Source organism: Rattus norvegicus, chromosome 15 (assembly GCF_036323735.1).
Source record: "Rattus norvegicus strain BN/NHsdMcwi chromosome 15, GRCr8, whole genome shotgun sequence".
Taxonomy (NCBI): domain Eukaryota; kingdom Metazoa; phylum Chordata; class Mammalia; order Rodentia; family Muridae; genus Rattus; species Rattus norvegicus.
The window spans coordinates 32,501,446-32,527,003 of NC_086033.1; the positions used below are offsets into that span (position 1 = coordinate 32,501,446).

The 25,558-nt window shown below is 52.5% G+C and overlaps 1 protein-coding gene across 6 annotated transcripts in view; it reads right to left on the reverse strand.

The window, feature by feature from the left end:
• Positions 1–309: 309 nt before the first annotated feature.
• Positions 310–25,558, reverse strand: part of Zfhx2 (zinc finger homeobox 2) — a 39,966-nt gene continuing 14,717 nt past the window's right edge. For 2 of the 6 annotated variants that reach the window (XM_063274250.1, XM_039093293.2), the window contains exons 2-10: positions 13,318–15,389; positions 12,652–13,172; positions 11,954–12,194; positions 10,704–10,778; positions 10,313–10,371; positions 8,012–8,212; positions 7,384–7,510; positions 3,776–7,237; positions 310–3,539 (exon numbers count right to left, since the gene is read on the reverse strand). In XM_063274250.1, the coding sequence (XP_063130320.1) occupies positions 2,572–3,539; positions 3,776–7,237; positions 7,384–7,510; positions 8,012–8,212; positions 10,313–10,371; positions 10,704–10,778; positions 11,954–12,194; positions 12,652–13,172; positions 13,318–15,340 (7,677 nt within the window). In that variant the 5' untranslated portion in view covers positions 15,341–15,389 and the 3' untranslated portion in view covers positions 310–2,571. Of the gene's footprint in view, positions 3,540–3,775; positions 7,238–7,383; positions 7,511–8,011; positions 9,530–10,312; positions 10,372–10,703; positions 10,779–11,398; positions 11,536–11,953; positions 12,630–12,651; positions 13,173–13,317; positions 15,390–25,558 lie in introns of those variants that run through there. The other 4 variants (NM_001098803.1, XM_039093294.2, XM_039093295.2 and 1 more) reach the window with 4 other exon arrangements.

Below are 25,558 nucleotides of genomic sequence, written 5' to 3' on the forward strand. Positions count from 1 at the left end.
CTTCCTCAGGAATGTGTGTGTTAGAAACCTGAAGCCATGATGGATCTGTCTTATGAGACCTTAGTTCGAGCTTGTTTAAAAGACAGACAGCCCGTAGATGTCACTGTGCTTGCTCTCTCGTGACTCGCTGGTCACCTCTAGCATCCTTCAGACACCAGGTCCCCTAGTGCACACGGCTGTCTGAGGGATTGGTACTGCTGTGTGGCCTGAGAGACTTTGGATCGACAGCTGACAAGCAGCTCCAGTTTCTGTCTCTTTGAAACTAAATGCAACTTAATCAGGCTAAAATACATAACACAACACCTCTAATTATCCCAAGGCAGATGTTTACCAAGATTTTCTTTTAAAGTTCCTTTTCTTTTTCTTTCTTTTTTTTTTTATCTTTTATACATGTTACATTCCCAGAAAGCACTGAAAAAAATCCAAAAAAACAAACCAAACAAAAACCCAACCCTTTTCCTTATACACATGCTGCTAAGAAAATACTTTTATACATAGAATTTCAACGAGTGAGACAAAAGGATGTAGGTATGTGTGGCTGTGAGAGAGGCGCTGAGAGACAGGGACCAGACCACCTCGGGCTAGCTTTTCTTCCATTTGTCATCATCTGTAACTGGCATTTTTTGGTATCAACAGGACTGGTTTCATCCTACCCTCAATTGGCTGGAGTTAGGAGTTTCTTAATTTTCAGTGAATGTCACAGGAGTTTAAGATTCAGAGTATGTGGGAACTGAGGATTAAAGCTGACCCTCCCCCTGTCTCCCTTTCTGCACATAACCATTGCTCTAGTGTTGACATGTGGCTGGGGTACTCTGCAAAAGCTGGGCTCTAGGGCAGGCTGATGTGTAACTAACTTAGGAAGCCTGGAGCGACTCCTTGGGTTTAAGGGGAGACATGAAATGTGTGGAAGGTGTAGGAAATTTGGGGGGCTTTTCTTTGCTAAAATAAAGCATCCATTAAACCTATCCTGTGCCACTCGGGCTAGATTTGGGGATTGCCAAAATTACCCACTAGAACTGAGATGGGGGGGCTCCCCCCCAGGACACTGTTCTCCTGTTTTGTCCCCTGGAGAGTATGCTGTGCTTCAGGTATTTCTTCCTACCGCCTCACTAGACCCTTATGCCCTGCCTTGGGCAACACTTCCGGGAGATGCTGATTAATGGAGAGGCTGGGTTGAGCTGGAGGGGATAAGGGCAAGGGTAGAAGTCTAGGAGGAAAAGTAGGTGGGGAACAGGGGGACCCCACAAAGGCAAAGGAGATTCAAGACAATCAGAAATGTGACAGGATCCCCCACCCGGGGTGGTGGTGGTGGTGGGTATCAAGGAGAAGAAAATGGGGCAGGCATAAGGGATTTCAGAAACCAGAAGTGTGGGGAGAAGTGTGCCCTTCTTCCCAAGGCTCTCAGGACACTAGGCTTTTTGACAGCTAAGAATGAGAGGATTATCACCTGTCCTGTTACTTGTTTACCTTAGGGGACAGGGGTTACCTCTACCTTACTAGTACTGAGACCTGGTACAGCAAGGGGAAGGCTGTGTTGCCTCCGGTCCTGCAGCTCACCGGCACCCAATAAGGGCTTAGGGGCATCAGAACTCAGATTGCAAGAAACTCTCAAATGGGGAAGAAGGGCCACAAGCAGTAAAACAAAACAAAAACAAAACAAAAAGAACACTTGTTTGATGAGAGTTTTCTTTTTTTTTCTCTCTCTCTACGTATATTCAAAGTTTATGTTTTTCTTTACTTCATCCTTCTGGTCTCTCCATCTCACGTGTCTGCGCACACTCTCTCTTGCTCTTGTTTATTTGGTGTGGATTTTTTTTTTTTAAGAACTTTGGATTTGCCATTGGTGGGCAATGCTGATCCCCGGAAGCTGGACCGCCCTTGGCAGGGCTAGGGCAAGGGGGCAGGCCCACGGCTGCTGAGAGGACCTCCGTGTTTAAAGCCTTTGAGAAAAAGTTACTGCAGTTTCCAGGGTAGGGGTGAGGGGTGGTAGAGGGCTTCCTGGCAGCGGCTTCCCCGGGAGTCCAGGCTGCAAGGGTCCTACCAGGTGAGGAGAAGGAAAGAAGGGAGGGGCGCGGGGAGGGTGACCAGGGGTGCTTCTCCCCCTGACAGCCTCCAGTTTGGTTAGTTTTATGGGCTCCTTGCCCATCCCAGGCTCCAACCTTAGGAACCAACTGGGTTTTTGGAGTTTGTGAGCGGTCTGTGCTCTGGACAAGGGACAGGAAGAAGGGGGGTGGCAAAGTTGATTTTCCACCCCCCTTTTTTTGCCTTTTTCTTTTCTTTCTTTTGGCGTTTTTCTCAGTCACTATAATAGTATGGAAAAGGTATGTGTTTACAAGGGAAGAGGACTGGGAATTCAATGGGGGAAAAAACAGACAGTTGGGGTGCATCTGCAAGGGGCTGAGAATGAGGGTCAGAGTGTTTGTGGGACGGGGAGGCAGGACTCTGCTGGAGGTGGGGTGTGTGAAGCCCACTGAGGGTGGGAATTGACAGACTCCCATGAGGTGGGCAGAGCTGAAGGTTGGGGTGAGGGAACCCTGAGGCCCTCTCTTGTCCCCATCTTGGTTTATCTGTTTATAAAGCTAGAAGTGTAGAGGTAGTAGTAGTTTGGGGGTTGGGGTCCGTGTGAGGTAATCTTGCTTCCTCTTTGGCAAAAGCCACAGCAGCCGGGACAGCAGTGGCGCTGTTGGTAACGGTGATGGGAGGGCCTCCTGGGGGCGGGGCTGCCTTGCGCCTGTGGGCTGAGGAGCGCAGATGGGAGGCTAGGGCTTCACGCCCACTCAGCAGCACCTCACAGGCCAGGCAGTGGTAGGTGCAGATAGGCACCCGCAATGGGGCGGGCATGGAGCCCCCAGAACCCCGCCCAAAGAAGCAGAAGGATCTCTGGTGGGCAGTAGCTGGAGCCTCGCCGTCAAATGCCATCTTGCACTGGCGGCACAAGTAGCGGTGAGTCACATCCACGGTGGAGATGCCAGCGCTGCCTGTCAGCAGCTCGTCAGCCTCACTACTCTCCCCTTCCCCCGGAGCCGGCAGCTCAGGAGGCTTTGGAGGGGCTGTAGCTGTAGGCTCAGGGGCTTGGGGTGGTTGCTGGAGGAGGGCATTGGGTAGCAGCCCAATGAGGGTCTGAGGTATCACCGGGTTCATGGGAAATAGCCCCTTCTTCATGCCATAAAGCTGTTGGAAGTATGACCCCTGTAACTGAGGGCCAAAGACGGCTGGTGGTGCTGCCCCGCCTGCAGGGGGCAATGGGAAGGGCAGGAATTGGCCCCCCAACAGAGCTGGGACAGTGGCCTTCAATGCTTTCAGGTTCTTGAGGGCGTCAGTGGAAGAGTTGGTAAGCGTTGCAACTGGCTTTCGCTCACCAGAGACTTTGTCTCCTGAGGGCTCAGTAGCTGGGCCAGGGGAAGGGTCAGTAGAACTGTTGGTTTGGTTAGACACAGGTCTCTGAGGTAAGGGGCGGCCTGGACCAGCAGTCTGGACCACTGTGGTAGCAGGCAGGACGGAAGTGGCAAGGCCAAGAAGGCCTGAGGAGGCTGCAGGGCCTAGGAAAACGAAAGCAGTAATGAAGGGTTAATGGTCTCCCGCCTCACAGACCTTTCTGCTCCAGACTACACCTACCACACACTCACCGTGCCCCCGCCCAGTGGCCATACTCTCAAATCTCCTTTTTCCTAGAGCCTGCTGCAAGGCTTGGCGAGAGCCGTGAAGGAAAAGAAGGGCTTACAATTAGAGGAGATGCTCTCGCCAGTCCAACTCCTCCCAGCCACCCCTAACTCACCTGAATTGAAAGAAGCTATGCTTCCAAGTGGTGGCTGGGCTAGAGTTGGGCCAGGCAAGAGGACTGGAGCCAGGCGAGGCAAGGTCGGGGAAGCCCCCAAGGGCACGGAGGCAGGCGTGGTGGCGGGTGGCCCTTTGGGGGCCAGTGGGGTCTCGGGTGCAGGAGCTAAGTCATAGCATTTGCTTTCGCTCTTCAGCTGGGCTCGGACGGCCTCCTTAAGCTTGGCAAGGTGCTGCCGAGAGAAGAGGTGGCCTCGGCAGGAGACATAGAAGTCATACTTGACATCGCAGTAGGGGCAGTCGGTTCGCTGGGCTGCAGAGGGGCCCTCACTGCCACCCCCACTCCCTGCTGGTGCTGTCCCCTGCAGTTTGGCTTTTTTTTCCTTGGCACGGGCATTTTGGAACCAGACCTGGATGACTCTCTTGGGTAGTCCGATTTCCTCCCCGAGCACCTCACACTCCTGCATAGTAGGGGTGCGGTAGGCTTCATAGCAAGCTTTCATGATCTTTAGCTGCAGGCTGCTCATCTGGGTCCTATACCGCCGCTGTCCCATGCCATCGGGAACTCCAGGCCCACTGCCTGGTCCTCCACCATTCCCCCCAGCCCCAGGGGACTCTGGTTCAGCCAGGCTGGAAGCAGATGAATCACTTAGGTCTCCTGCTGATGGACTGCAAGCCTCGCTTTCTGGAGATGCTTTGGATGGTTCTTCTGGACCCTCATCCTCACTGAGTGCAGACGGAGGGAGGGGTGGAGGGGGCTCTGGTGTTGGTGCAGTGACCTCTTTCCCAGGCGCTAGGAATGGCAGAGGCCCAGGAGCGGCAGCAGGGGTGACTGTGGGGTAGGGAAAGGCAGGTGCTTCTCTCTTTGGGGCTTCCTTCCCAGTCTCATCTTCGATCTTGCTCAATAGGAGATTGAATTTGGGGAAGGGTGCTGGGGAGGGCGTGGCAGTGGGCTTGGCTGCTGGACCAGCCACTCCCCCAGGGGTGCTTCGAAACTGACCTTTCCTCTCCCGGGCTCTGGTATTCTGGAACCAGACCTGCACGACTCGTTTTTTGAGCCCCACTTCCTCAGAGATGCAGTCGAGCATCTTCCGTGTGGGGTTGGAGTCCTGCATGTACCAGCGGTACAGGATCTCCAGCTGCTCCGGCAGGATGGTAGTGCGTAGGCGTTTGTCTTTGGGGGGTTCACCCTCTCCTCCGCCCCCTGCTTCACTGCCCGTGGGAGACAGACTGCCGTCATCGTGCTTCCGCTTGAGGGGTGTCCCTGTCACTGATGAGGGGCCCGATACTACAGGGTTTCGCTCCCCAAACACCAGCAAAGGCAGATCTAGGAGCTGTGACGGGGCACTGGGCTGCACCGATGGTAGGAAATGCAGTCGGTGGTGCGTGGTCAGGAGGTCCTGGCTGGGGAAGGAAATGGAACACTGGTCACAGGTGTGTGCTGGGGGTGAGGGAGGCGCCTTCCCTTCAGTCTCTTTGCTTTCTGGCCTTGTTGGCTCTGCTTGGCCTACGTCTTCCGCATTTGCACGTTCTGGTGATCGGTCACCATGTCTTCCTGCAGGTTCCGGGTTCCGTTCCTCCACCTCCTCTTCCTCTACCTCTTCCTCCTCTTCCCCTCTCTCTGCCTCCTCCTCCTCCGCGGGAGGCTGGTCATCAAAGCACTTCTTGAGGTGCCGCACTAACTCAAAAACACAGGCGAAGGTGGCGTGGCAGCGCCTGCAGCCAGAGGCTCCTCCCGTGGCTCCTCCAGCTGTCATGGGCCCACCCTCGCAAGCATTTTTTCGGGCTTTCTGGCGGGCATTCTGGAACCACACCACGACCACACGGCTAGCCAGGCCCAGGAGACTTGCAAGCCGCTCCACCTCTCCGTCCTTGGGGTAGGCACTAGTCTCAAAGAAAGACTGCAGGGCCTGGGTCTGGAACTCTGTAAACTTGGTTCTAGAGAACCGGCGGCCTACAGGGACTACACTCCCTCTAGAGCCTTCCTCTTCCTCTGAGGGCCAGGGTCCTCCTGCCAGGCCTCGCTCCTCAGAAGTGTGGATCCCCCCTACTTCAGGCTCAGGAACCACGAAAGGTGGGCCTAGCTGGGGAGGTGACTCTAGGGACCCATCTGGAGGTTTGGGGGGCTCTACTGGGGGTGGGTACAGGCTATCATAGCTCTTTCGAAACTGAGCAGCATAACGGCTCAGAGCCTCGAAGGGCAGAAAGCGCCGGTGAACATGTTCCTCATGAGTCTTAAGGATAAGCATATTGGAGAAGAGTTTCCCACAGGCCCCGCACGCCAGCTTGTCTCCGCCCCCCAGAGACTCTGGGGGAGGAGGAGTCGGGGGAGGGGGCACTGCCTGCTTCCCTTCATTGTACTGAATTACTAACTCAAAGCCAAAATTTTCTAAAAGGGCTTTGGCTGCTGTGCGAGCGGCTTCATTGGGTGACGAGTGGGGTGGTGAGGAGGGTCCCGCTTCAGTCCCCTCCTCAGCTATGAGGGGCCGTTCCCATTCCTGCTCAGCCAGCTCAGCCTTGGGGGGTGCAGGGAGAGGAGGTGGGTTGGCGGCTGGCAGGGACAGCATGGGCGTAGGGCTAGCCAGTGCCAGCTTGGGCCCCACCTTGAGGTCATGGAGGTAGAAGGGAAGAAGCAGCTGTTGTTGCTGGAGCTTGAGTAGTGATTCTGGAACCAGAGGGAAGGGGGGCAGGACTGGTGGGGTGAAGAGAGGGGCGGGGAATCGGTGCAGGTCCAAGGGAGGGGGTGGTGGGGACAGGAAAGGCAGTCCAGACATGAAGCCACTGGGGTCAGGGCCTTTCTTCTCAGTGCCCACCTCGCCCTCCGTCTCGCCTTCCTTGAGCTCTTCTTGGCTTCGCTCTGGTCCTTCGGTCCTGGCATCAGTCTTGGCCCCCCTTGAGCGAGTCTGATGCAGAACGGATCGCATGTGAATCTCCAAAGTGGAGCTCTGGTTGTAGGACACTCGGCAGACTGTGCACTTAAAGGGCTTGTCTGACGCAGTGGTGGTGGGTGGCGGGATGCCGGCCTCTCCTCGGGCAGGGCATGATGGGTCAATGGCGGCCTTCTTCATCTTATGAAGGTGAGAGACGGAGTTATAATGAACCAGGAGGATGTTCTTCTGGGTGAAGGACTCCTTACACACAGTACACTTATAGGGCCGAGCAGGGTCAAGAAACTTGTCCAGGGCAAAGTTGGTGGTCTTCCGATAGGTTAGATGGCGAGAGTCAGCTGGGCTTGGCTCTGCAGAGCGGGGCTCCCCCATGACTCCCTCTTCCTCTTCAGACATGGTAGGTAGAGGAGTCAATTCTTCAACTTGGGCATCTGGCCGAGGGACTGGAGATGAGGCTGGAGAAGGGGGCTGCTGAGGGCTTTCTGAGGGCTCCATGGGGCCCTCGACTGGTGCCAGGGGAGGCTCAGGAGGAGGAGGAGGATCTGGACTGGCTTCTGGGGCCAGGTTAGAGCTGTCTATAGGAGACAGAGGAACAGAGAACTGTGTTCAAGCTGAGCTCCAACCATTCCATATCCAGAGCCATTGACTTAGCATCAGCTAACTTCAGACCTCTTTATCCTCCTTTCTGCCACTTTGGGAGGTAAGCTGTGCCCTTCCTTACCTGCTACCTGGTCTCTGTTGGGAGTGGGCTCTGGTCCAGGAGCTGGGCGTTCTAGGCCATCCTCCACAGGGTTTAATGTGGGTCCAGGCAGCATTTTGGTTGCAAAGGTCATCTCTACAGTTGTGGCCTATAATGTAGAAAACATCCTAGTGTCTTCATTGTACCTGCTGCCTCCTGTTGCTAGCTAGCCCTGACCCGTTTACTGTGCACCCACATCTGTGCCAAGCTCGCTTCGTCCGGACCCAGCCTCCAGGCTAGACAAACCTCCCAGTGAACTGATGCTTTTCTTTGGATGAGGGACTGGGTAACTAGCTGCCCGCTGCCCCGACCTTCCTTCCTCAGGCTGAATATCTTACCTGAAGGCTACCTGGTTCTGCTATTAAGGACTCTTCAGGGTTAATGGAAGTGAGGGGTCTGTATAGTTGTCTCATCCAGGAGTAAAGGGATTAGGCAACCTCGGTGCTGAGAGTCACCCCACCAATTTTAAAGTCAACTTCAACTCTCTAGAATGTTATTTCCTTCACACACCTACCCCCACACACTGGCCTGGATATTGCTTTCTCTCCCTCCCCTTCTGCGTTGCTCTCACAGGACTTTAAGGCCATTTTTTTCCTCAGCCCACACTCACCACAAGCAGCAGTTTCTCAACACATTCGGGCACCACGTTGTGAAGGTGGCTGAGGTGGAAGTGCAGGGCAGGCCGGCCCACCAGCTGCTCCTGGCAGAGCGGGCACCTGTACTTGGGCTGCACGGCATGCTGGGAGAGTGTATGAACTCTCACCTGGTCACACTCTGGGCTCAGGAAGCTGCAGTAAGGACAGCAGAATACCTGGGGAATACATATGGGTGGAGGAGGAGTCAGGAGAGAGGTGGGGGACCTACTATCTCTGTTAGTAGGATTCAATGCAACACTGTCCCCATATCCAATTTAGGAGACGGAAGTCAGACAGGAAGGCACCTTAACCCACTCAGCCCCCAACTAGCCCTCAAGGCTGGCAATCCCCTTGGCCTAGGACAAAGGTCTAGCCTAGGTTGTTACTTTGACTTCCTTCTTTGTCGGTGTCCCACCCCCATCTCCCTGCCCTGTCCCTTCACTCTGGTTTTTGCCTCTCTTTTGGTGTCTTTCCTTGTGTCTGATACTCTAGTCAATTTTCCAGCTTTCTTGCTGGCCTTACATCAGCCTTGCCCAAGTCTAGCTTTCTTACCCACTGCCTGCCTTTTCTGTGAAATACCTCTTTTCTTCTGTGCATTTTCTGGGCTGAGGTTCCTTATCCTGCCTGTGTCGCTTCTTCAGATGCCTCAGCATCTCCTACAGAAGGTCCTACTTGTCTGCCCCTGAGGCTCACTCATGCCTTCCAGGCTCAGATGCTCACCATTCTCTTCCCCTCACCATTTCTTGTCCTGGAATTTGTTCTGTAGACCAGGCTGGCCTTGAACTTAAGAGATCTGCTGCGTCTGCCTCCTGAGTGCTGGGATTAAGGTAAGCGCCATCCTGCTTCTTATTTACTTCTTAATTATTATTATTTACTTCTTTTTTTTTATTTAGAGAATACTTTATTAGTTTTTGTAATCAAACCCACGTAGATAAGACCTTACATATTTAATACAGTGTGTTACCCCTGTACAAATGGAAAAAATTTAAGCTCAACATTTCTAGACCAATATGGCTGTTAATTTCTGTACAGTGCCAACTCAACACAGTAAACGGGGATACTTTTTTCCAAAGTTGACAGCACAGCTAAAGTTTCCAAAAATTCAAATTATATATCTGTATATATTATTTACTTCTTAATTATTATTATTTACTTCTTAATATAAGCAAATGCCACTCAAGTGACCCTGGTAAACTCTGGTCTGTCCCTCAGCACAGTCTGGCCTAGACTTCCAGATAGGCAGGAGGCAAAAGAGGCCTGCTACCACATGAACTGACTAGTGGGCATTTTCTCTGCTGCCTCAGACCAAGCTTCTCTCTCAAGCCTGCTTTGTCTCCTGTGGCCCTGCGCTTTCCCAGGCCTGCATATTGGAGCAGGGGATCCAAGCATTCATATTACCTCAGAACACACACCTGTAACAGAAAGGCTGTGGGGAACAGGAGTTGGGAGGAAGAGAAACTCAGGACAGAGGCATCTCTGCATGCTGCACTGAAGTCTGGGAAGCCCGGGATGACAGGCATCTCCTCAGGAGCAACGCTTTTAGAGGCCATAAGGCTAAGCTGTTCCTGGGTGTCCTCAAGTTCAAGTCCTGGGGCTTACTTGTCAGTCAGTTACTTGCTTGGTGCCTCTACTCTAAAGAAGGGGGTGCCAGGATAGTGCCCTCCAGACTTATGGCTCCTTTGAGGAAGGAGCAGCCTCCTAGCGGCCCAGGAAACCACTCTTTGACTTTGCTCTGCTTTTCTCATTCCTCCACTCTTCCCTCCCTCCTCTCCTGGCACCGACCACCAGTCTTTCCTACTGTTAATACGATTTCTCCCTTGACTTTTCCTCAAGTCCCTGCCGTCCCTTCCTGTCACTCCTGTGTTCAGGCAGCTCTCTCCCATCCCTGCTGAGCACATAGAGCTGGCCTTGTCCAGCATTTCTCGTGTGATATTCTGAACTAAATCAGCCACAAGCATGACAAAAGCCTCTAGAGCAGGGGTTCTCAACCTTCCCCATGCTGTGACCCTTTACTGCAGCTGCTCATGTCGTGGTGACTCCCCCGTCCCCAACCATAACATTATTTTCGTTGCTACTTCCTAACTGTAACTGTGCTACTGTGATATGTTGTGACATAAATACCTGTGTTTTCTGGTGGTCTTAGGCGACCCCTGTGAAAGGGTTGTTCAGCCCCCAGAGGGGTCGTGACCCACAGGTTGAGAACTACCCCTTTAGAGTAAGAGATTTCAGTAAAGCCAGTCCCCCACCTTCATCATCCCAGTCACCCCAGTTCTGACCGTGATCTGGTTGGCACTGTCTCTGGGAGGGCCAGTTCTGTCCTCTGTCACTTCGGAAGCTGAGGATGAGAGGAGAGGAGGTTGAGGACTTCTTAGTCCCCCTTTCCTGCATGGCCACTCTGCTAGCAGAGAGCTCTCAGGGTAGGAAGCAGGAGAAACTCAGCAGCCAGGTGAGGTCTGGCAGGGGTCACTGCTGGGTTAGCCAGGGCTGGGTTTTTAAAGCAGGCAGGGATGCTGGGGCGGATGTCACTTGTTCTCCCTTCCCCCCACCCCTTGGTCAGTTTTGCTCCTTCTGGGCAGGAGGCCTTTTGGGGTGCCTGGGTTTCTGAAAGGCCCCACCCACATGCCAGTATGCACAGTGAGTGGGGGAGGGCATCGGGGAGCAGCTCACCCCGTTGTTCTGTCCTGTTCTGGGCATCTTTCTCAGAGGTGGGTGGCTGAGCTAAGGGGGTGTCAGGAGCCTTCCCTGTGTGGGATGGAGAGAGAGAGGAGAGTCAGCGTGACATGGCAAAACATGGGAGAAGGAAGGAGGGAAGAGGGCAGAGGAAACAGGACAAGCAGCCAGTGGTGGAGGAATGGATGTGTGAGTCCGGAGGCGGGAAAGGATGGAAAGCCACCAGCGGACGCACACAGGGTAAAAGTGCAAAGTGGGAGAAGCCTAGCACCCCATCCCTAGGAACATGCCCCACGACAGGACTGGTCTGAGCTTGGCCTCCTGGCCTGACTGACCCTGGGAAAGGGAGGCCCCACAAGTGTAGTGGGAGAGGCACTGTCGAACGAAGCGGCAGCTGTGGTGAACAGGCGATGGGCAAGGAGATTACCACTCAAGTAAGAATTGACAGATGTGTAGGAATTTATTTTCGGTGGCAGCCTAATTAAAGTGTTAAAAGTTCCTTAACTCCATTCAGCCTTGCGCCAGGATCGTTAGCTATTGATCTGGGCCCCTCCAGCACTTAACTCCAGCCAGCGTATTGGCAATTCAATTAGCACCAGTCAATGCTTGCTGTTCCTGGTTCCTGCTGCCCTGCCCTTGCCCTCGCCCTCGCCCACCGCTGGCCTCTCCAAAGCCCAGATGCCCGTGCCCACCTCTGACAGCCCCTTCCAGGCTCTTCTCCTGCACCCTCAGGATCAATGGCGCATGCCCGGCTGTTCCCGGCCTCTGCTGGTATAGCCTCTGCTGCCTAAGGGGGGTCTCTAAGCCCAGCCTTGAGGCTGAAGACCTCCTAGGAGACAGGAAGAGGCTGGGAAACTCGTCGGGGCCTCTTCTCATCCCTGTTGCCTTTGGATCGCGCCCACAGCTCCCATCGCCTTCCGACAAGTCTGACCTAGCATGGGTTCTGTTTTCTGCCTGTTACCTTGTACAGCCAATAGAGCTGGGACACTAGTTCACTCATTTCCTCCTGCCCTTTACTCAGCAAAATCTCTGTTATTCTCTCCCGCTTGCCTCCTCCCTGCCTCCTCCTTGGGAAACCTTCCTGTCCCTGAAGCCCCCATCCTGCCTCCTCACTCTTCCGCGCCTTCCTACTTGCTGTCTCTGCCTCGGTTCGGGCGCCCGTTTCTACCTCCTAGGTTACTTTGCGGTTATCCCCTTGCATCTGCTGCCTCCCGTCCACCCTTACTCTCCCGTTCCCTCTTCCTCACCAGGAGTCTGAAGCCGCCCACGGCTGAAGCTCAGAATACTCTGGAGAGCTGAGAGTCCTTCTTCGGCTGCTGGGCCGCTCTGTAGCAGCTGCAGACGCCTCTGGGCCTGGGCATCGCGGTGGGCGGGCATGCGTAGATGTTGCAGCACAGCTAGGCGGGAGGGCGTGTCCCAGGCACACAGCAGGCAGTGGTAAAGCCCCGGCTCTGGTCCTGCCTCTGCTCCTTCCATTTCCAGCAGAAACTAGAACCATGGAAGAGGCCAGCTCAGGTGCAGAAGGTACACGGTCAGATCTCTGGGGACTGTCCCTCCTCGCCTGAACTCTTTCATTCCTGGGTGACTTCCCTCGACTCTTCTATGGCCTCCCATATACCATGGCTTATTCTCTCAATTTCCTTTTTCTCCCATCAATCCTGGGATCCCCAGTGTGTGACTGGAATCCGCTCCTGTCCTGGATACTATGATGGGCTGGACTGCTATGGACTCATCCCTATAGCATTCATGCCAGAACAGCTGAATAAACTGTTTCTCCTCCTCGGAGCCCACTGTCCTTTGGTCTTTCTCCAGGTCTGCCCAAGGCTGTTACTCTGGTACACACGCTGGCCCTCACCACGCGTTCCTCTAATTTTCTATGCTGTACCTTCCACCCTACCCTGCTCCTCCTCCCTCTCCCGCCCGCCCCCTCTTGCCTGAACTTCACCTTATAGATCTGGCTGTTTTCTTCGTGGGCTGAACCCCGGGCGTGCAGCTGCATCTTCTCCTTGCTGTTGGACTCAAAGTCACAGATGTTGCAGCGCAGGTGAAGCGGGGAGACAGAGCCGCCGTATGAAGTCCCATCCCCCAGGGACAGTGGTGAGGGGCTGCCCATGGCTCCGCCCCCCTCCCGGAGGTGGGCTGCTAGCTGGTATTTCTGAGTATGTTTGTCAGTCTTGAGGTGGAGCTGGAAGTTGGCCTTGAGCTGGGTGCCATAGCAGCAGAGCTTGCACCGGTGGGTGTCACCAGCTACCTCCTTCCATTCAGCTTCCGGGAGGGTCCGGCCAATGCTGCAATGGTACAGCAGCAGTTCCAGGCTGTCTGTGCTGAAGGCCTGGCACACCAGGCAGCGGAACACCTTCAGGGGTGGGCTGTCATCTGGGGATGGTGAAGTGGACAGGCCATCCGACGAGGAGCCCAGGAGTTGACTTGGTGGCAGATGGGTCTCAGGGGAGAGGCTGCCGGGGGCTGGGGGGGCAGATTAGGAAGAAATGAGTGAGGTACTTAATTAGAATAAGCTATGTTGACCTAAGTGGGGTGTTGGCCTTTGGATGAAGGCAGGGACTACAATTTGACTTGAGTAGGGAACAGCTGGAGACTGCTGAGGACTTACCGGCTGTGGGGAACTTTCGGGCAGGCGCTCCAAGGTGGTGGAAACCATTGAGAAGTAGCTGAGCTTCAAGGGGCTTGTCTGGCCTCAGCCCGGGCCCAGGCATGGATGTCTGAGGCTGTCCTAGGGCCTGGGGCCCAAAGTACTGGAAGAGTTCAGGAGGGTTGGTGGGGGCAGCCCCTGGTGGGGGAGGAGGACCTGGTCCCACCAGCCCCGGGGGCAGGCCGAGTGGCAGCCCCTGGTGCAACATCAGGACGTTCTGCATGTGCTTCTCAGAGGTCATGTGGATGCGCAGGTTTCGGGAGATGTTGGTTTCGTAGCTGCACACTTTGCATTGCCAGGATGATTTGGTCTTGGGCTCTTTCTCCCCTATGGAGGGGGGTGGGAGGGATGCCTCTGGGGGACTTGCCTGCCCACCAGGCCCTGCCTGGAAGCCCTGCAGGTTGGCCAGGTGCTTGTCCGACTGCATGTGGATGCTAAGGTTGCCTTTGGTGGTAGTTGAGTAGTTGCAGACATCGCAGCGGTAGGGCTTGTAGCCACAGTTGTAGCTCTCTCCACGAGCGAGGCGGGGGTGGGCGCCCCCGGCGCTACAGTAGCTGCAGTGGCTGTTGCTCTCGGGGTGTTTCTCCCGCATGTGCACATCCAGGGTCTGCTGGTACTTGTAGTGCCAGTTGCACTTGGGACACTTGAGAGTCTTGCAGGAATTGCGTGAGTGTAGCAGGGACATGTGGCTGGACAGGCTGAGGCCCTGGAAGGCTGCAGGGGCTGGAGTGTAGTCATCAGTCAGGCGACAGGACTGAGGTGGGTCACTGGTGTCTTCAGGAGAGCCTGCTGGAGCTGGGAGCACGGCCACCTCCTTAGAGGTGGGTGAGCTTTGGTTGAGCGGGAGGCAGAGCCCTCCGTCCTCTTCCTGCCCCTCAGGGAACCAGTCTGGCCCTGCCTCGCCTCTTGATACTGGCGATTCTTTGGCTTGGGTTGGGCTGGGGTCCCAGGTGGCTAGGGCTGTGGGTGGGGATGGTGGGCTGAGGGCCATAACCTCTTCACCGGGGAGAACAAGGGCCTGGACGTCTGCCTCTGGGGGGCCGTCCTCAGCCTGGGCTCCATTTGTCTTCACAGTCACTGTGCTGGTGTCAGGTACCTCAGGAGAAGGGTGAGTAAGAAGTTTTGGTTCCAGAAAGCTTAGGAAGGCCATGCCGCCATCATGACCCTCCTGAAGTACAGCTGGGCTGCCCAGCAGGCCTTGGTGGTGGGCAGGGGTCAGCTTCACTCCATGAGAAAGTGTGTGACCTATAAAGGCCTGGAGCCTGCCGAAACCCAGGCGGCATAGAAGGCAGATCCAGAACATTGCCCTGTGGTCTCCCCGTCGGCTCCCCATGGGGCCATCTTTGGGATCTTCGGTTGGGTTTGGAACCAGCTGGTAGCTCCAGAAGGATCCATCCCTTCCCTCACAGGCAGCCAGAGATGGCGCTGAGGTATCATGGGACAAAATTTGGTCAGAAGAGCTAAAGCCTTGGACTGGGTCAAAGCCATGTTGGATGTGAAGGGTGGTAAGGTGTGAGGAGGGGAAGTGGGCAAGGAGGGGCAGGCTGGGCTCTTCCTTGACGCTTGCCTCATCCCAGGGGAAGCCCTTTGGTAACAAGAGTTCACTGCCACCTGACAGGGACAGGTTGGCCAGAAGGTAGGCCTGACCTCCAGCTGAAAATAGTAAGTGGTTGCTTAGGTCCAAAGGAAGGATTCCTTTCTCCTCCTTCGACACCCCAAGGTCCTTTGGTGGGATGGGACCACAGCCAGGCTCGTGTCGGGGCTCTCCAATCTCCTTTGGTGGAGCAAGGTCTCTGCCTGACTCCAGATGCTCTCCCCCTGGTTCTGAGGACCTTATGCTTTCAGCGGTGGAGGGGGCATCAGGGGGATCTTTGGTGACAGGATCAGAGGTGCTGGAGGAGGAGGTCTCTGGAGATGGTGATGGAACATGGTGCCCAGGGGAAGGAATGGTACCAGAGGAAGAGACTGAGCTAAGGGTAGCCATGGTAGACGGAGGACTGCTGAGGGTTCATTTCAGCGTGACAGCCAGTACCCTGCAGGGAAGCATGGGAGAGCAGTGCCATAAGATCTCAGAGTCCCCAGCAAGGCTGAATGTCTGGGCTCTTTAGCCCTACTATGCTCTCTGAGCACCAGCTTCAGGTGCCCTCGTGTCGACTTGAAGCTTTACTTAGTGTGTCTAAAATCAGAACTCACTACTGCTTCCTGAACCAGCTCTCCTCCATCTCGAGATCTCAAGTCTGGGGCCACCCACCCTTCTGCCCATATCTGTGCTCCGCAGCGTTCCACAGCAAGCTGCAGGACGCATCAGACCGTACACCTCACGGAAGCACCCTGGCCCAAGCTGCCCACATCCTTTTGAGCTAATGTGCCAGATGGAATTCTCATCTCTGTCTCTGCCTTCTCCATCTAACAGGCAGAACGACCACTTCATTTTTAACTAGGAAAAATGCCAAATCCTTGGAAGGAGACCCTCTATCTGCCGCCCCATTGTCGGCAGCAGTCAGCGCATGCGCAGTCTCGTCTGCATGAGTGTCCTCACCAACTGCTTTACTTTTCACAGTGCTTCAATTTTGGGTTAGAGTTTTTCTTTTTTAAGACAGGCTCTCAGGTAACCCGGCCTAACCTTGAACTCCTGACTCCTTTACTTCCACATCTGTTGGGATTACAGGTGTGCAACGCCACACCCAACCCAGTTCATGAAATTCTAGGGACTGGACCTAAGGCTCTGAGCCACCTAGCTCTGTCCTTACCTCTCCCTCATGGTTGTCGTAAAGCAATTACGTGTGTGTGTATGTGTGTGTGTGTGTGTGTATGTGTGTGTGCATGCCATGGCACACATGTGGAGACCAGAAAACAACCCGTGGGGGGGTCAGTCCTCTCCTTTTACTATGTGGGTCCGGGGATGAAGCTTAGGTTGTCAGGCTCGGCAGCAAGGCCTTTAGTACTGCGCCATCTTGTCAGCCCTCATAATTGTCTTTAAAGAATGGAAACCATATTACATTCTACTTAAAAACCCATCAGTGGTTTCTCATCACACACAATAAAATGGAGACTCCTGTTCCTGGTCTGTAAAGGCCTACCTGCCACAAAGTCTACCTTTTGTCTTCAAGCTGTCTTGTTTTAACCCATCGGCCAGCTATCCAGCCTTCCCGTCTCTGTCGTTCTCCCTACCATACCCGTTCCCTCTTTTTTTTGGTTCTTCCTGTCTCTCAAACAAGCTGATTCCATTCCTTGGTCCTTGTCCTTGGTCGGCCAGGGAATCCTTGACATTCACACCATCCTCCAGACAGACTGCCCACCTAGACTTTTCACCGTCTAGTGAAAGACTTTTCCTGACTCTTTGTCCCTTCTAGAGGGTTAGTTCCGTGAGTGCCTGTCTGCTTTCCATCTCTTTACGATTACACAGACAGTCCAGTTCACATAGCCCAGGCTAGCCTTCAGTCCAACTAGTTGAGAATAACCTTGAATCCTCTTGCCTCTACTGTCCAAGTGCTGGCATGACAGGGGCGTGCCACATCCTAATACCTGCCTCTACTGCTAATAAGCATCTTCCAAATGAATGAATCCTGGGAAAAGATCCCTAGGTCCAGCCCCAAGTCAGTCCTTCTGCTTTTCTTGGCACAAATCTTCCTCCAGTGTTTTCCAGATCCAGACTGTTTGGGACATGCCAAGGTCGAGGAATTCTCCTTGGCTAGTTGGGAGGCAGTAGCTCCTTTGCAGCCCTCTCTACTCTTCACATCGAAGGTACAAATATTAGTAGTTAAGTCCTAGCAATAATGGTACTAGCAGCTGTTAAAGTATTCATAGCATGGCCTTGTCACCAGCTAAAGACATATCAGAGCCTCACCACATCACCCAGCATTCTCAAGGGTTAAATGAGCTACCGATAGTAACTGGGCTCCAAAATGGGGGAACAGCTTAGCACACAGAACGATTAGCGCCTAGCGTGCACAGAGTCCTCACAGAGTCCTCGGCTCAGTTCCCAACTCTGCATCAACTGGGGGTGGGGGATAGGTTCACGCTTATAATTCCAGTCCTCTGGCAGCAGAGGCAGGAGGATCAGAAGTCCTGCCTACATAGCAAGTTCAAGTCTAGCCTAGGATATGTGAGACCCTGGAGAGATAGAGGGGGTGGGAGGTAGGGGGGGAGGGGTTGGGGCGGGGGATGGGGAGGGAGGTTTGTGTGTGGGAGGAACTGTCAAGCCTTCCACAAAACTATCAGTTCTGGGGCTGGGGATTTAGCTCAGTGGTAGAGCCCTTACCTAGGAAGCGCAAGGCCCTGGGTTCGGTCCCCAGCTCCGAAAAAAAGAACCAAAAAAAAAAAAAAAAAAACCAACCAAACAAACAAACAAACAAAACCCAAAAAAACCTATCAGTTCCCCAAGTATCCATCTACCTCCTCTCTCACAACAGATCTCTAATGATCAACTGTCTAATGTTCGGGCCACACTGCTTCAGAGAAAGGGCGAGGGGAGGGCCTCTTTCTCCTTGCACCACCTTTAACCCTCATCTCCAGATTCCCAGATTTGATATGGGTCCTTGGTCCATGTGCCTCGTTGCCTTTCAGACTATTCCCACTTCCTGCCCCTGGGAACCCACCTAGGCCTGAGTCAGAACCTTCAAGGAATTCTTGAGGGGTGGGATTAGTATGCTAATGAGATGCAAAGAAGTACCTGGTAAAAGGGTTGAAGAGAGAAATTAAAGTGCAGAAACAGGAGGAGGCTGTGGGTGGAGTGCCTCCTGGGCACTGAGACTCCCAGTTACTTAGTTAGTAGAAGCCCTGACATTGTTGGAGAAAGGCACTCCTTCGGAGGATCCTTGGTGGGACAGAGGATGCTAAGTTTGTTGGTTTGTGAGGGTTCAGTCATTTCCACAGGCTGGGCTCCACTTGATAGGAAGAGCTGAGGGTTGACATGGTGGGCCCTTTAACTCACCTGCCTTGGAGAGTGAGAAGAGCCCCGCTTACAAGTATTCAGCTCCCTCGTGGCTCTCCACTCACAGCGCTACATCACGGCTCAGAGGCTGCCTGACAGGACCAGACCCTGGAGTAACCCCCAGATCCCCCGTCTCTCTGAAGCTTAATTTTCCCAACTAGAAAAGGACCACTGATTGCTAAGTGGAAACCAAAGGGGCTCAGCTTTTGGCCAGCTTGTGGGCAAGACCCGCAACACTGCCCGGTAGGTCAGCTGGTGGCTGTTTAAAATTGCAAATCTCTTCCCTTCCTCCCAGCCTACCCCTCCTCTTCAGGAAAAAATTTCAATTGCAAATTTATCTCTGCCTCCTCATCCCCCCCTACCTAAGTCCGAGGTCCCTTTCTCCAGTGTTTCTCCCACCACTCACTATTGAGGGGACTTTTGTGGTCAGGGTGCTCCCCACACTTCCACTCCCCCACTTCTGTCCCCTCTCTAAATCTCCAGGTCCCTTTTTGTTTTGTTTTGCCCTCTAGCTTTGGACTGTTGACTGTTGAAGCCTCTAAAAGTCAGGCCCTTCTACCTGCTACCCCTAGTCAAGATTCTCAGTCATCCAGTCCCATGGCCATTTCTTCCTGTGGTTCCCAGCATTTCTTAAGAGCGGCTCTCAGGTGGGCCTGGTCTCACAGGAGGGTAAGCAGAAGGCAACTGCCACAGACCCTGCCACTACAGCTCAGAAGGAAGGGAGGGAAGGCGGCTGGTGTTCTGGAGGTGGGGGACAGTAAAGGAAAGGGCTGAGCCTTCGCCTAGCAGAGGGGCTGCCGAGCAGGCAGTGGCAGCCGTGTGATTAGAGCGGAGATTGATGTGAAGGGGCGCCACAGACGGCAGAGAGAGTCAATAAAACGAGAGGATCGCATTAGAGGCGACAGGGAGTGCTTTAAATTACAAGGCTGCTGCCACCACGGGGGATGGAAGGAGCCTAGGGAGGGTGGAGAGTTCTGAGGGTGTAGTCGCCCTGAAAGATGGATCGACAGCTCTAAGGCGGCCCTCAGTCTTGGGAGCTCCCTGTGGCTCTTCTATTCCCCTGTCCCTTTCCAGCTCCTCCACAGGGTGAGGTGGAGAGGGAGAGATAAGGCAAGGCTGTGGAGAAACATGCTTTTCATTCCAGGAACTGTCTCCTTTCCCCTTCCGCCTGGTTCTCCTATCTGTCTGTTACTCAGAAAGGGAAGCACGGGAGAGCTTTCAAAGCACAGCAGGAATTGCTGTCCTCCAAGTACAAAGTGGTCATAATTACTGACCTGAAGAGGAAGGCATATATATGCATATACACATATGTATACACACATGCACACACACACATGTATGTGTAATATATATCAGGAGACAGAAACAGAAAGGCTTGGATTGAGGTTTGGCGTACAAGCAGAATATCTTTAAGGCAGGCTTTGAGGCCCCGCAGGATGGGAAACTGGCAGACGACTAGAGAAGTACTAGAGCCGGGGGTGGGAGGGTCGGGGGAGACAGAGCATGGAAATGGAGTTAGAGGCTCCACAGAATTTGAGGCCACCGTGGCCCAGGGGGTTTCCCTCCAAGCCCCACCTGGGTTGGATTAGGAGGAAAAGAAACACCACTGCTCCCTGCTGGTCACAGAGAGAACATCACCAAGTTCCAGTTCTCTGAAAAGCTTAAACAAAACCTGCTCCTCTCCATTTCCTTAGCCCAGTGAAGGAGGAAAAGTTTTGTGGCAACAGTGCTGGTACCAAGACACTCCCAGCCCTGGGCTTTACATCTTCAAGAGTGAGAGCACGGGCCTTATAAGACCCACGGAGTGAGAGCACGGGCCTTATAAGTCCCACGGAGTGAGAGCACGGGCTTGGTCTTAGCAGGAGCTAAGATCCACGCAGACCAAGCCCGTGCTGGCTCCAGCACTCACAGGCCGTCAACCTCACCAAGTTTCCTCACGTCATGAAACCTGGGAGTCATGGTATGAGGGCCACAAAGGCAACATACAGAGTACATGGCCTGGGTATCAGCGAGGGCTGTGCTGTACCCTCTGTCTTGGCCATCTTCTCTTGGGGCAGAACAGTGTCCGATAGGAGGCTGGTATCCCTCCTGCTCCGACTCTCAATGGGGGCAGAATAGGTGGGCAGGATTCACACCCAGTCCTCCCACAGTTCACTCGTTTGCTTGGCCTCCCTCTTGCTCCCTGTCTTTCTCTCTGAGATAGCATCTTGCTCTGAAGCCGAGGCTGGCAGTGCCTGCCTCAGCTTCCCAAGTGGGATGATAGGCATGGGTGGCCCCTAGGAGGTTCGCAGAGCTCAAGTCTTACGTGGCCTTTGTTTGTTTTTATGGTGCTGAGATTAAACTTTGGGCCTTGCATATGCTAGGTGAGGGCTTTACCTCAGAGATCCACATCTAGCTCTTGGCTGCTGGGTCTGGAGATACTCATAATCTCAGAGCAAAAGAGGATGCTTCCCTAAGTCACACTCAGGCTAGGTGAAGCAGCTAAAACTGAGGCCCAAACTATTATGGCCTCTCCCTGCACTTACTTTTTAATGGATTCCTTTACTTTTGTGGTTGTAGGGACTGAACCTAAGGCCTCATGAGACAGTTGCTCTCCCACTGAGCTACATGGGCAGACCTTTCATTTTAAAGATTTATTTTTATTATGTAGGTGGTGTGGTGTGTGTGTGTGTGTGTGTGTGTATGTGTGTGTGTGTGCAGATACTGATGAAGGTCAAAGGTATCTGATCCCCTTTGGATCTGGAGTTACAGGCAGTTGCGAACCATCAGACATGGGTGCTGGGAACTGGGTCCTCTATAAGAGAGCCATAAGCTGAGCCATCTCTCCCTGCCCCCTTTTTTCACCCAGACATGGTCTCATCACGTAGCCGTGGTAAGTCTAAAAGTCTCTCTGAAGACCAGGTTGTCCTTGAACTCACAGTGATCCTCCTGCCTCTGCAGCCCCAGTACTGGAATTAAAAGGTATGTGCTACCATATCCAAACACTCCTTTGATTTTATTATATTTTTTAAAGAGAATATCAATCTTCTAAAAATATTTTTTATGTACTCTGTGTCTCTGCGCAGCACACGGGCACCCAACATGGGTCAACAGGCTTGGTTCCGGGTGCCTTCATGCACTGGACCATACAACTTGCTACCCTTCTTCTGTGTAGAGGCGCGATCTGACTAAGCTGCTTAGGATGGCCTTGAACTCTGGCACCTAAGCCAGCCAAAGTTTGTGCCCCTCCTACTTTAGCCTCCCGAGTATCGAAGATGACAGGCCTGTGCCATTAGGCCTAGATCCCCTTACATTTAAAATAGTAATTTGTCTCTCTCTCTCTCTTTAAGTCTTACCTTGAGTTTAAAAGGAAAATTGCAATGCGGTACCTCAGAGGCCGTTCTGATTCTACCTTTCCTGCTGACCTCTCCATCTTCATGAATATTTAGAAAGTGCTTACTTTGTGTAAGATTAATTTTGTTCCACAAGAGAGGGAAAAGTGAGCACAGAGGACAGTGAAATAAGCAAGCAGAAGAAATGCCACAGACAAAGAGACAGTTAAGGCGGAGACAGAAGAGGCCTAGGAGTGAGGTGGAGCCGGGCGCTGTCTCCTGATTTGCATATGTAAATACTGCAGTCATCCAGACCGGGTGGTGGGCTGTCCCTAGAGAGAGGAAGGCTACCAGGAGGCTATCTTATATCTTGCAAGACATTTAAGGTGGACTTGGGGGGAACCGGTAGGTTGTGAGGAGTAAAAGGCAAGAGACAGGTGAAAGGGAAGTTGTGGGCTGAAGCCACGCACATTACCATGGGCATGGGTCCCTAGGCATGCTCACTGCTAAGAGCATCCTGGGCACTCCATGACTAAGACATTAGATGTCCTAGGGTGATAGCGTAAGACTGCTCTGGTGCACATGGCATTTAACCATCTTTAAAGACTATTTATCACGTATATGTGTATGTCTGTGCAAGGTTGCTCAGGGGAGCCAGAAGAGGGGACATCAGACTGCCCCCAGGAGCTGCAGATCTAGGCAGTTGTGAGCTGCCCAATGCAGGAACTGGGAACCGAACTCTGGAAGAATAGCAACACTGCTACCTGCTGAGCCATCTCTTGAATCCCTGGGAGACTCAGAGGGGCGTGTGTTTCACATGCCTCAGGCTTGGATGGCTACAGGAAGCCAGCTCAGAATCTTTCTTTTGTGGGAACACTTGGAAGTGAAGGGGTTAGAGGCTGGTGCCCTTAAATCTGGACTCACCAACTTATTTGATCCAGGCCTAGGCTCTCTCTAGAAGAGAGTTTGGAAGAATACCACAGTAAGGTCTGCTAAGTGTTTCTGGTTCTCCAATTTGATGTGAGTTTCTCTGATATAATGATGTCATTTTAATACTATTGTAGCCGCCTTACCTATAATCACAGCTACGGGGAGACTGAGGCAGGAGGATTAGAAGCTTGAGAATGTCTGGGTTACAGACTTTGGGACCCTGTCTCATAATAACAAGGGCCAAGCTTGGTGGCATAGCGTGTAATCCCAGCACTTGGGAGTTGGGAGACAAAAGGACCAGGAGATCAAAGCCAACCTTGGCTATGCAGAGTTGCATAGAGGCCTGGCTTACACACACACACACACACACACACACACACACACACACACACACACACACACACAAATTAAAACAAATGTAAAAAAGACAGCTATAGGAGGCTACAGCTCAGTAGTAAGACGTCTGCTTAGCACCGTGAAGCCCTGGTTCAATCCCAAATAAACAAACAGATGAGTAAACAATTCCCATTACAGCAACTGCTACAGTTTGAATATCTCTAGTCTAAAAATCCAAAGTACGGACTGGGTGTGCACTGTAGTGGAATGTTTGCCTCACATTCATGAGGCCTTGGGTTAAGGATTTAGCACTGAAAGACATAAGCAAATTAAACCCTCCTGGGCTTGGTGACCCATGCTTACAAGCCCAACATTCAGGAAGAACAGGATTGCCAGAGGACAGCCACAGTTAGATAGTGAGTTTAAGTTAGCCTGGGCTACAGAGTGATAGGACTTGTCTCAAACAAAGAAATACAAAAACCAAAAAGAAAGTCCAAAATGGGGCTGGAGAGATGGCTCGGTGGTTAAGAGCACTGACTGCTTTTCCAGAGGTCCTGAGTTCAATTCCAAGTACCCACATGGTGGCCCACAACCATCTGTAATGGGGATCTGATGCCCTCTTCTGGTGTGTGTGAAGACAGCTACAGTGTACTCATATATAATAAATAAATCTTTTTTTAAAAGATTTATTTGTTTGTTTATTTATTATAAGTACACTGTAGCTGTCTTCAGACACACCAGAAGAGGGCATCAGATCTCATTACGGATGGTTGTGAGCCACCATGTGGGTTATGGGATTTGAACTCAGGACCTCTGGAAGAACAATCAGTGCTCTTAACCACTGAGGCATCTCTCCAGCCCTAAATAAATCTTTTTTAAAAAGGTCCAAAATGTTTTAAAATTCATCTTGAGCAGCAATCTGATCCTAGTATGCTATACTCCGTTACTATGTGTACGTGTCATAGATATAATACAGGTACACTCAAATACTGTAGGAAACTTCCCTTTTTCGTCGGGGGCTGTGGAGATGGCAAAATGGTTAAGAACCATTGCTGTCCTTCCAGAGGGTCCCAGCACCCACACGGTTGCTACAGTCCCCGGTAGCTAGCTCCAAGGAGGGAATCCAACACAAGCATCCCACAAGTGTACACAGAGGCAGATGGGTCTCTATGAGTTCAAGGATAGCCTGGTTTAGGGAAGGTTCCCTAAGTGAGACCTGGCTTGAAAAACGAAACAAACTTCCAAAACTTAAAACAAAACTCCCCTGGCTAATGTTAGGTAACTAGATAGGCATCAGCGGGTGAGCAGGCTTGGAGGCTTTTGAAGATGGACTCCATCTCCCATTACCTCATGAAAGGGTGGAGGTATCGCTTTGTTAAAGGCCACACAGACGGGAAGCTTCCTGTTTTTAGAGGAATGGGATCTGAGTTCTCCCTCTGGCTCTGGGTGCAGATGAAATCTTCTAGTCTGCCTTAAATATTAGGGCACCGCATACAACTGCCCTCTCCCCTTACAGTTAACCCAACCTAGCACTGGGGGGGGACGCGGGGGGGCTCACTAGGCCAGAACCCACTAGGAAAGCTGGGAGAAATGTCATTTCCTGTAGTGCAGTTGCTCGAGGAGGTTCACAGCTAATCTGGACTGTGTTTCTGAGTTCTGGCTTAAAAGTCTATCTTTTTCTTTTTGCCTTCCCATCTTTTCTTGGACACAGGGCAGGATCTAAGCAGGCTCTAGTTCTCCGGGCTCTCCCGCTGGTTTCTCTGAAGTCCTCTAACATCTGCCACTTCTTGCAGACCCATGGCTGATCTACCTAACTCAAAATGCAGAGTTTTCTCTCTTTCCCGTCTTTCTCTTAAGGCTACCTGGGTTTTCAATTTGCCTATCCTGTCATTTTCTCATATTTTAATGAAACAGCCTTCCAGCTTCTTATTAAGGCCATTAATTAATTTATTTATTTTTGCCAAAGACAGAATCTCACTTTGTAGCTTTGGTTGACCTGGAACCCCAAATGTAGACTGGGCTGACCTTAAACTCATGGAGATCCAGTCTTCCTCTGCCTCCTGAGGGCTGGGATTAAAAGGTGTGTGCCAATACACCGGGTTTTGTTTTAGAATTCTTCTATCAACGACACCAGGAACCCATAGATAGGGAATTGACTCCCCAGTAACATGTTTAAAGGATAAATATGAAACATGGTTTTCGTGTTTAGACTCTTGGTCTCTGAGATCTCTCCTGTGTGCTTTGTCTGCCTCTCTCTTTCTTTCACTGGGGACAGGAGATACTCAGCCTGTATCTGTAACAATCACAAGAGTTGACATCTTTAACACAAGGCCTGGTATATGCTAGCCGAGCCCACCACCACTGAGATGGATTACTGGTCACAACAGCCAACATCTTTAAATGTCTGCAGTGTGGCTGGACCTATGTGGAGCCTCTTGCAAATGTTACATCACTGACCCTCCACTGCTCTGACAGCAACACAGACAGCTCTTCATCCCATGGTACACACCATGGGACAACAAGAGAGGAGTTCAGTGATTTTTTTTTTTCTTAGAAAGCTGAATCAATGGCTAGCAAGATGGCTCAGTGAGTAGCGACACTTGCTGCGAACAGAGCCTGCTGTTTGAACTTGATCCTGGGGCCCCATGTGCTAAAGAGAGAGGAGACAATTTCTGTGTGTGACTGTATGTAT